Source organism: Meriones unguiculatus, chromosome 18 (genome assembly GCF_030254825.1).
Source record: "Meriones unguiculatus strain TT.TT164.6M chromosome 18, Bangor_MerUng_6.1, whole genome shotgun sequence".
Lineage (NCBI taxonomy): Eukaryota > Metazoa > Chordata > Mammalia > Rodentia > Muridae > Meriones > Meriones unguiculatus.
Genome location: NC_083365.1, coordinates 46,542,768 through 46,553,427, shown reverse-complemented (window position 1 = coordinate 46,553,427; position 10,660 = coordinate 46,542,768). Strand labels below are relative to the sequence as shown.

General features: G+C 46.3%; 1 protein-coding gene across 5 annotated transcripts in view; it reads right to left on the bottom strand.

Annotated features, from left to right (window-relative positions):
* Positions 1 to 3,874: 3,874 nt before the first annotated feature.
* Ttc17 (tetratricopeptide repeat domain 17) overlaps positions 3,875 to 10,660 on the bottom strand; it is a 102,923-nt gene continuing 96,137 nt past the window's right edge. For all 5 annotated transcript variants that reach the window (XM_021627320.2, XM_021627325.2, XM_060372181.1 and 2 more), the window contains 3 exons: positions 7,350 to 7,469; positions 6,014 to 6,157; positions 3,875 to 4,976 (listed from right to left, as the gene is read on the bottom strand). In XM_021627320.2, coding sequence (XP_021482995.1) covers positions 4,845 to 4,976; positions 6,014 to 6,157; positions 7,350 to 7,469 — 396 coding nt within the window. In that variant the 3' untranslated portion in view covers positions 3,875 to 4,844. The remainder of the gene's footprint in view (positions 4,977 to 6,013; positions 6,158 to 7,349; positions 7,470 to 10,660) is intronic.

Genomic DNA, 10,660 nt, shown 5'->3' with positions numbered 1-10,660 from the left:
ACTCAAAGGTATTGTGGCAGAGGGCTGCTCTTGGCCACCAGTTACCTGTGCCAATATGCTTTGGCAATGCCTCCCCTGAGACTAATGGCATCTATAATCTTGCTCATGTGGCAGGCATTTTTTTGGCACTTATGGCTGGCTGATGAGTAGATATGAAAGGTGGGATACACAGGACAGTTGACTGCACATTCAGAGGCACTGTCCCTTGGGAGACTGTGGGAGGCTTTGCCATTACTCTCATCACAGCGTCCCCATGTTCCTTTAGCTAGAAGAACTAGAATCTGCTCCATTTCACGGTCGGAGCTTTCTGGAACTCCGAAGTTTTGCTTGGTCTAAAGAGAGGAGCAGCAATCATTTCCCAAGGAATTGAGAGAGGTTGGCATCAAGGGCTCTGCTCTGGCCTTCTACATGGGCATCTGCCAGCAGGACTCTGCTGGTGTTGGATGGAGATGGGGTGAAATCCGTTGTCTAACATGGTGCTAGCCTGTGTAACTTTGATTTCTAATCTGCATGTCCTACATGCGGTATCCACTGTAAGTCCCTGCAATGTGTCCAGTACAGAGAAAAGAGAATTGTTAAGTGCAATTTAATGAATTTATGTGCAAATGTCAACAGGCAGATGTGGTTAGCTGGATGGCATTGTCCTCTCCTTTCGAACTTATGCCTCCCGTGCTGGCAGCTGCTATGAACACTTCAGTGCCTAAGCCTGCCTAAGGCCCCCTGACTGTGAACACCACTGGGTCTAAATATGCAGTCACCAACGACAGAGAGCTTGGTTCTTAGATCCCCAGCCCTGTGCCCTGCTGGCCCTGCAGGAACTGGAGAACACTGAGCAGAAAGGCACTGATCCCTTAGCCGACTCAACTGGCTTGCTCCATGGAAGCCACTGTGTGTACTTGGCTGTAGTGGGAAGAGCTACTGACAAGACTCTAGACTCAGATTCCAAACTCTTAGAACAAATGTAGACCAGCTCTTCTCAGCCATTGCTGCGAGGCTAGCACATGCTAAGTGTCTCACTGGGACTTAATCTCAACAGGGTTTTGGGCTGATGATATAGAGTATCACAGGTCAACTTGACAGGGTAAGCACCCTACCAAAGCAACTTAAAGGAGAATTAATTTTGTTCACAGTAGTTCCAGGTTATAGGACATCATTGTGGGGAGGCCAAGGAGGCAGGAATGTTGAACAGCTCAGCACATCACATCCATAGCTAAGAGCAGAGAGCAACGCATGCATGCTAGAGCATGTCTCAGCCTCTCATCCCGTCCAGACCCCAGACCATGAAATGGTGCAGCCTATGTTCATGGTGGGTCTTCAGACTTTAATAAATCCAGTTAAGAAAATCCCTCCCAGTTGAACCAACTGGTCGACCTAAATATAGACAAGTTCTTTGAGACCGTCATCCCAGGAGATTTTAGACTGTGTCCAGCTGACAGTTAAAACTAACCATCGTAAGGATCAGAGGTGTTCAGATACGTAGCTTACATTTTCTGTGTGTCTCTGAGGATGTTGCATATGAACCAAGAACAATAAAGCAGTGACCTCTCCTCTGAATATGCACCTCATCTACTCTGTTGATAGCCTGAGCAGAACAGAAGGTAGAGGGAGGCTGAATCCTCTCTGCCTCACTGAACTTGAATGGTGGTCTGCCTGCCCTAATGGCCCCTGATCTTTGGCTTTCAGGCTTGCACATGACTCACCCTATTGGGACTCTGTGGCATATAGCTTTCTCCAGCTTGCAGAGAACAGATCATGGGACTTCTGAGTGCCCACAATCACATGTATTAATTCTGATCCTAAATTATATATATGACCTAGAAGGATCACAGAGAAAGAAAATGGCAAGGTGAGCCACGTAGTTGCTTAGATTTCAAGGAAACAGCAAACATAGGTAGAGGCAGAGGCATGAGTGGGAGTTTTATTATTATCAGGAGGTTATTGTGTCTGGAGAGGAGTAAGGGAGAGGAATGGGACAAGGGAAGCAAGCAGTTTGGATTTTTTTCTTTTCTTTGGGTTTTACATGTTATCTATATTAAACATATTCAACAAACAAGAACTCATGTCTAATGGACAAGAAACAGGCCAATTTGAAACATAAGGATGCTGAAACTTTTCAAGTGGCTAAAAGACTATACCACACAAAATGAGATTATATAATATAATCTGGACACAGTACAGAGAAGTAGCTGGAAACCATTCCAGTACAAAAAATGACATGAAAGGAAAATCACAGATAGGTTAAAATGGTACACTTGATACAGCTGAAGAGAGAGTTAGTAAAGTGAAAAATAGAACTGGAAGATATCCATCAATTTGAAAACCATAAACACTTCCACAAGAGTTCCTACTGAGGCTTTTTTGGAGCATGTGCCATCTCTCAAGTTAGAGTCACTGTGTTAACAGACACTTCTGAATCAGATCAGCAGGAAGGCAAAGGTTATTTATTTCTAGAATTAGGGAAAAGCCTAATAGCCGAGTGAAGGCCTGTGCTAATAAGAAGAGCTAACAGTTAATGATGGCCTAATGTTTGGCCATCTTTATTCCAAGGGCTTACCTGGGTTAAGGGTTGTGCATGGTCAGAAGTGACCAGCACCTTTCCCAAGCCTCTGTTGTTCCTGCTGATTTAGTCTCCTCTCTTTTTTCTAGCTGCTGTTCCCAGTGTTTCTTCACCCTGAAGTCACTATAGTTTTCTGAAGCATTTATTGTTTGGTCTGTTCAAGTCTAGTTTAATCGTTTTGAGCAACTACTTAGTTTTGGGTTTGTCTGTTGTAAGAAGACGATACAGACATTGATTAGACGCAGGAGCTAAACATTTGGAAGGAGACAAGGGGATCTGCTCCTTTCGGTGCAGCATGATTGTCAGCGCATGTTGGCATCTAGTGAAGAGTAGAATTCAGTGGGCACAAAGAGAAGACCATGAGGAAGGGGCAACCTGGGTAGTGAAAAAAGCTAGCTTCAAAGGGGGATGTGTACATGGTGTCATTCTACTTCCATGGAAATCCTGCAACTTTAGGGACAGAGAGAAGGCCATTAGTGGCCAACAGTTAAGGGCAGAGGCGGTTTAGAATCAGTGGGACAGCCTCTTGTGGGTGGCAGAAAATTCAATGTTATTAATTTATGGTACGAGGGATCAAACTCAGGGTCTTATGTATGTGAGGCAAGTGCTCTGCCACTGAGCCATACCCCCAGCCCACAATGGAAGTTTTATATTCTGACTGCTATGGAGGCTGCAGGACTCCACACCCCCATGGAAAATCACAGAATTATCCGACAGGTCAAATTTACTGTAAGCGTCAAAAGCTAACAAACAATTGTTGAAGGTTTCTGGAAAACTGTCAGACTGTGTGGTGAGGTGGGGAGGCAGGGCCTCGCTCAGACACATACTGGAGGATCCTTCTGAGCAGAGCTTTACCATATCCAGTCAGATGTGAGCTTGACGGTCTCAAAACACTTCCCATCAAAAATGCAACCTGCTGGACTCCACCTGTAGTGAGCTGCTGTTAGGGAAGGCCTGACGATGATCCGGAAAACTCTGTAGAATGCTGTCTTTAGTGGGGCCCCATCCCATAGAGAAGACCCTCTTTGCCTTGGGGGATGCCTACTGGGTAGATGTAAGGCTCAATGTTCATCTAAGTAGCCAGAGAATCTTGGCTCTGGCTATAATGATGGCTTTCCAGGAAGGTCAGTCACATGGTGAATTCTGGGGATGCAGCTTTCCGGTTAAATGTTTCAAGCTGTAAGTTCATCTACTAGTGACGGATGGGGTCTTTCCTCACCTGGCTGCTGTGGGATGACCCAGATATTAGGCAACCAGAGGCAGCGTCACCAGAGAGTCCAAATTAGCCCGTAGCTCAAGAAAAACTACACCATAGAGTGATTTTGCTCATAAACAATTTTTATTTTTGTTCTCAGGATGTGCCCTTATATATTCCAAAATGTTGGAGTTTTTGATTCTCCAGGGACCAAAAGGTAAGGGCACTGCATGGGACACCCAACCCTGGCTCCTGGTTCTCCTCTGAGGAGCTGGAGTGCCAGCCTCAGAGAGAGGGCTGACAGTCACGCTTAGTCCAAGACGGGGAACACAGCGAACAAGGAATTAGTAACACAGACTCGGTCTGTAGAGGGCTTCAAATACACGTATTCTCTATATATAAACCTGTTATATAGGATTTTAATGTATCGGTTTCCTTGTGATCTGCAATTAAAATACAAATGCTAAAGATGCTGCACACAGCTGACTCCCCTGCTCAGCCCCCCCTCCCGCCCCAACATAAATAACTTACAAAGGTCAGGTGATCCTAAGTTTCAGCTGCTGTAGATATTTTGTTTGTAAAATTGTTTCCCCTTCCTCCCCTGCAAACTATCTCTGAGAGCTTGTAACATAGCAGCGTGGAATGAATGATATTGGGGCAGGAAGGAGAGAGCTGGTGGGGGACACTGAGAATCCCTGCTTCTCGATGACTGGCCCCAGGTGGCACTGTGATTCCAGGGACAACAGAGGCTACACAAGAAGCAGAGAATGGGCAGTGAGGCTCTGGCCTCCTCAGGGAAGAGGCCGGACCACAGAGGAGCCCTGAAGGCGTGGAGGTTTGAAGACAGAGCAGAGCTCCGAGTTTTCCTGGCTCAGTATTTACAGTGTCTGGGAAACCGTTTCTGAAGGTGCCTCTCTTGAGGGTGGCTGGGGGAGTAGGAACTTAAAAACCAAGCAAACCCAGCCTTGCATGGCCAAACCCTGTTATGTCTTACTTGGCAGTCCACACAGGTCATTCATGTGGATACTGACAGGGATGGGGCTCTGCTCTGACTGGCTGGGAGAGCTGAGAGGAGGGAAGGGGTGCTGTGCTCTATGGGGAACGCCGGCCCTTCTTCAGCATTAGGTGGCACTGGATGGTCTGGATCCGGTTCTTGGCGGGCACGAACTCTGGCTGTAGCTTCCGCGTTGACTCGTACCACACCAGGGCCTTCTCAAACTCTTCCTGTGTGTGGTAAGAAAAGTCTTCAGCTTTGAGAAGGCGACTGCACGTTCAGCAACACCAGCCTGGCCAGAGCCCATGCCTCGATCAGAGATGAGACACACGCAGCTTCCCGCCCAGGGCTGCTCATTCCATCATCTGCTGGGAGAGCAGCTTGGGCACTGCTCCCCCGCAATGGCAGCAGATGGCCTGGTTCACGTGTTAGATGTGGTTACGACAGGTTTGGCAGGGACCATTGGGGTTCTGGGTTTTGAAATCAAGGCTGGGGATGTGTAGCTCAATGGCAAACCACTTGCTTATCAAGGGCTAGGACTCCGGGGTTAAGCTGGGAACCTGGAGGGTGTCATTATCATTTTTTCCCCATGAACAGTAGCTATGAAGCTACTGGATTTCATCACCAAGTGTTTGCTGGGCACCTAATCTGCTCTTGCACATGAGGAAGAGCAGTGCTATCCTGAGGGGCTGAGTCTAGAGGAAAGACAAAGGCATGAGCCAGTTCAAGTGTCTTAGACTAGCGTGTTCATACCGCTGTGAAGAACCCCAGACTGTAAATGGTGCCATCACATCCTGTGTGATTTAAGAAAATGGAACTCATGGGGCCGAAGAGAAGGATGAGCAATCAGGAGCACTGGCTTCCCTTTCAAAGGACCTGGGTTCTTTCTGCACACCATTTGATGGATCACAACTATCTGGAACTCTGGTTCCAAGGGATCTGACTCCCTCCTCTTATCTCCAAGTGCACCAGGCAACCATATGGTACACATACGCAGACAAAATAGTCAATACATATAAAAGAAATAATCTTAAAGTTGCAAAAAACCAAACCCAACAACACCAATACCAGCACCCCTGCCACCACCCCAATCGCTCAACCCCCTGTGGGTAAACTTTATGTTGGTATAGCTGCTAATTTTGGAGATAAAACTTCTGGGAACTTCGAGGACAGTGACATATTTAAAAAAAAAAACACAACAACAACACAATTTTGAATTCAAGATGTGCCTCTATGAGAACTAAGCTGGCTCGCACCCCAGTCTCACCATTGCCACGTAGACGTTGCCCAGAGTGAAGTGATTCACGGCGAAGTGTGGCGCAATCTCCACGGCCATGGTGGCCACTATGACGGCATCGTTCCAGAGCTTGGCATTGTGTAGGATGTTGGCGAGGCTGATGAGGGGCACGTCCTGGGGGAGTAGGGGAGAGGGGAACTGAGCTTCACTCCTGACTCTTGACAGGCATAAAGAAGACAGTCCTGGCTCTGGGAGATGACAGTTATACACAGAAGCACATAGGGCCAGGCTGCTGTTTGCTAGTGGTCTCTGAGGAGAGGGTGAAACAGCTTGCACCAGAAGCAAAACCAGCAAAGCCTTCCCACTGTAAAAGCCTTTTATGAAAAGTATTATTATTATTATTTTGCACTGGATTCACCCCAGGGCTTTGCTGCGGTAGACAGGCTCTTCTACTGAGCTACAGCCCTGGCTTCTGTGCAAGGACTGGAGTGTCACCTGCAGCAGCTGGCAGCTTTGTGCCCACAAAGGTCAGGTCCAGCCAGCTACCTGTTTCTGTGGTGACTGGAGGGACCCTTCCCTCGACCTGTTGTGACAGTCTTCACACCACATGCAAGACCCGAGGGTGTGCAGAGGCTCTCTAGCCTTCCTGTCAGCCTTGTCTGCTCTCTCAGTGTGTAGCACGGGACAGACCGACAGACGCTAATCCCCACAGATCTTTCCCCTTTAAATGGCTGTCATATACTGTGCTGGGTTCTATGGGCGACATGGACAAACAATAAAAAGCGACCCATCTCTGTCCTACTGGGCAACCACACTAATGCTGTCCTTAGAGAGAGCAGTGTTTAACATCTGGTCCAAGGTCAGAACACTAGCACGAAGCAGAACAGTGCTTAAAACCCAGCTTTCCTCGCAGGCTCTTCTGACGCCTGCGCACTGCCTGACAGGCTGATACAGCTGGGTCTGTACAACGTAGGGCATCTAGATCGATGCAGAACTAGGTATGTACATTATAATAAATTATACGCTCTCAGCCACCGTAATAGCGGGTGCTATGGAAAGATCCAAGGCTGGCAGGTTGTGTGTGTAGGAGGAAGACTAGGAGTTTACTAATATATCCAAAGGGATTGGAAATAAAGCACTCAGGAGCTGCCCAAATCCACAGGCGATCAGCTAACCTCAGAAACACTCCCAACCAGGCGGCCTGCTGGTATGAGTGGTTCTCAGTACAGTAGGAGAGGTGTGAGGAGAGGCAATCACAGGCCACCACCTCTCCAGCCCTGTCCTCCCACTGGCTGAGCAAGAGGAAGAATAACTGAGCCAGCACCAGCCACTGGGCAATGGAGGAATGTGCAGCTCTCTCACTTACCTTCATGTGGTAGGGAGCGTAGTGGAGGGCCTGGCGGAGGCAGTCGATGGCTTTTTTCCCTTGACCTTTCACTCTCCAGTAGAGGGCTGCCATACTGGAAAGGACCCACGACGTCTGATTCTGCAAACCAGTGAGGAGCTAAGGCTGGCATCTCCTCAACCACACACCCAATCATTACCATGGTGAAGAGGCGCCACTGACGCTCAGCTAGGCACCCAGTGTTCTGAGGGTCCTTAGAACAATTCACGAGTGGGGTTCTACTATCACGTGATTTTTCTATAGGTGAGAATGCTTCAGTTTGGAGAGGCTGTGGGCCTGTCCAAGGCCTCTGAAGTACACAGCAGTGACACTCTTATTCCTGCTGTGTTCTATTTAACTTCTCTGAACCAAGTAGACACACTTAAAAGAGAAAAGCCACCGTCTCACCCTCCCCTCTACTGTATAAGTAAACATTACTTTCAGTTTTGTACATACTTTCAGAATTTCTTTATATAAGCAACTATACTTTATATAATGCTTTATATAAGCAACTATACTACAGAATTCTGTCTTCTTTATATGAATTAGCACTTACTTCACTTTTAGTAAACAGTGTGCTTTGAAAATCTTTTCCCATTGGCCTAAGGAAAGTGTCCTTGTCATCTTGTTAACAGCTGCATAGTATTTCCCTGTGTGGATGTTCGTCATTTACTTGACTGGACTGTTTTTGTTTTTTGTATTTTAAAGTGACAAGGTTTCTCTGTGTAGCTATGGCTGTCCTGGATTCGCTTTGTAGACCAGGCTGGCCTTGACCCCACAGAGATCCGCCTGCCTCTGCCTCCTGAGTGCTGGGATTACCGGAGTGCACCACCACACCCAGCATGAATGGACTCTTTATCAAAGGATATCTCCTCCCAGTATTTCATCATTACAATGGGATGAAAGAAGGCTGTGCACAGGTGTGATACATTTGTGTGAGCACCTGTGTACACTTCCAGAGATGGCCATGGCATGCAAGAGATGTGCACTCTTTTCATTTGGTAGATGCTACCGTGTTGCTCTCCACAGGACTGTAGTGCTGTTCTGTCAGAAGAGAGAATGCTGCCATTTCCAGCTGGATAACAGAGACTGTTAGGGACCTTTATCAACGCGAGAGCTGAAGGCTTGCTTCTGTCTGGATTCCTCCACTTAGGGACAGCACTGACTATTGCGTGTGTCATGACCTGAGCATGGAGGTCAGAGGCCAGCTTTAGAGAGCTGCTTCTCTCCTGCCACCCCGTGGGATCTGAGAATGAGCTCAGGCTGCCAGGCTTGCCCACAAACACCCTTCCTGCAGTGCTGCCTGGCAGCGCAAAGTCCTGCTTTACATGTCCAAGTTCTCTTGGCACTTTTACTGTCAGCATTGATTCTACAGGTCAGGCTGACAGGCTAATGGTGTGTGTGTGTGTGTCTTCTAATCCACAAACACGGTGTGTATAAACACATAAATATTTATGAACATAAGTAGAACCCAACAACACTGTTTCTATTTAGGCCTTTTAAAGTGCCTTTCAACTTTTTATCATTTTTTTTTTTTTTTTTTGTTCACAGATTCTGCTTTACTTGTCATTATATCAAATGCTATGAACATATTTTTTGCAACAATGGAAATGCAACTTATCTTTACTTAGTGACCTTATATGCAGCCACCTGATAAAAATGTTCCTGAAAAATCTGACTGTACAGTTTTTGAGGCCTGCACAAAGAGCAGCAGCCTTTCTTAGTTACATTTCCTTCTTCACACGTGCTATTAATTGTATGGATTTGTTTGCTCGTGCTCAGTCTGAGACCTGCCCTCCACAGCTCAGGTGTTGGTGCTGCTGTTGGGGAGGTGGTGCATTCCTGCTGGGGGATGTTACCAGGGGTTACCAGGGTGGGCTCTAAGCTTAGCCTTGCCTTACTTCCAGTTCTCTCTTCCAGTGTGTGAGTTTTCTGCTCCAGCAGCCTACTGCCATGCCCTTGCCATTATGGACTCTCCTTCCTGGAACTGTGACTCCACATACTCCTCCTGGAAGGCTCTCCTGATCACAGTGTTTGACCACAGCCTCAGGAAGTAACTAATACATGTGCAAGGTGGAGAAGGAGTGTAGGGGTTTGCATGCTTCCCTGAAATGATTTTTGTCTTTTCTCCCTTAGGAATTAGCTCAGAAGGCCCAAATGCAGATGGTGTGGTCCCCAGCTGCTCATTCTGCATTAGTTTATGTCATGGACAGAGACTGCATTTCTCAAATGCATTCTGCTGTTCAGAATCTTTTCGTTCAGTTTGGAGAAGTAGTAGAACACTTTCCTAATGTTCTCGAACAATCCACATTGGTCAATATAAATCTGAAAAATGCATTGCTGGATCCAGTCTTTCAACAGGTTTTGCATATAATATTGTTATGCTCATAAAATTAAGTTTGTAGTTCAATTTTTATATATAATGCATTATATACATTTCCATGTGTCTAGTTTTGTTTTCAAGGTTACTTTTGACCTTAGAAAGTAACTAGAAACTTGTTCCTTTTTCTCTTATTCCACAGTCTGTCTGTTGGGATTGAAATATTTACCAAAATATTGGTAGAATTCCCCTACTTAAGTGTGTTATATTTCTTGGTGAAAATACATTCTTTAGCCTAATGCTCAGTTTATTTGAGAGTATTTTAAGAATTTCCAGATTATCTTTCTTTGTGTGTATTCTTGATCTCTGAAAATGTAAGTCAGCCCCAACTAAATGTTATTCTTTATAAGAGTTGCTGTGGTCATGGTGTCTCTTCATTGCAACAAAACTCAAACTAAGAAAATGGTCATTGAAGCAGTAGCTGGAGAGATGGCTCAACAGTTATGGTTTCTGGTTACACAACCATGAGGACTGGAGCTTGGATTCCAGCACCTTTCCACACCTGTTACCCTAGCTCTGAGGTAGGTGGAGTCAGGAGGGTCAGGTGGAAACAGGGGTCTCAGATGGAGATAGGGTGGGGTGGTCACTGGAGCTTATTCATCTTTAGATTAGGTAAAAAACCGTTAGCCCCAGATTCAGGGAGAGACCCTGAACGAAACAGGTTGAGGGTGACCAAAGAGGATATCTGATGCCCTCTTTGGACTCTGTATGTACATACAGATGTGTGTACCTATGCATATACGTGAAAACACACTCACACAAGTATTAGTAACAGGAGACATCACTACAGATCCTACAGATATTGAAAAGGTAGTAGATCAATCAACCAATCCAACCATTTACATGAAAAGAAGGAATACTTTCACAGACACAACTACCAAAGGTCACTGGAGAGGAAATCACTTGAATAGCC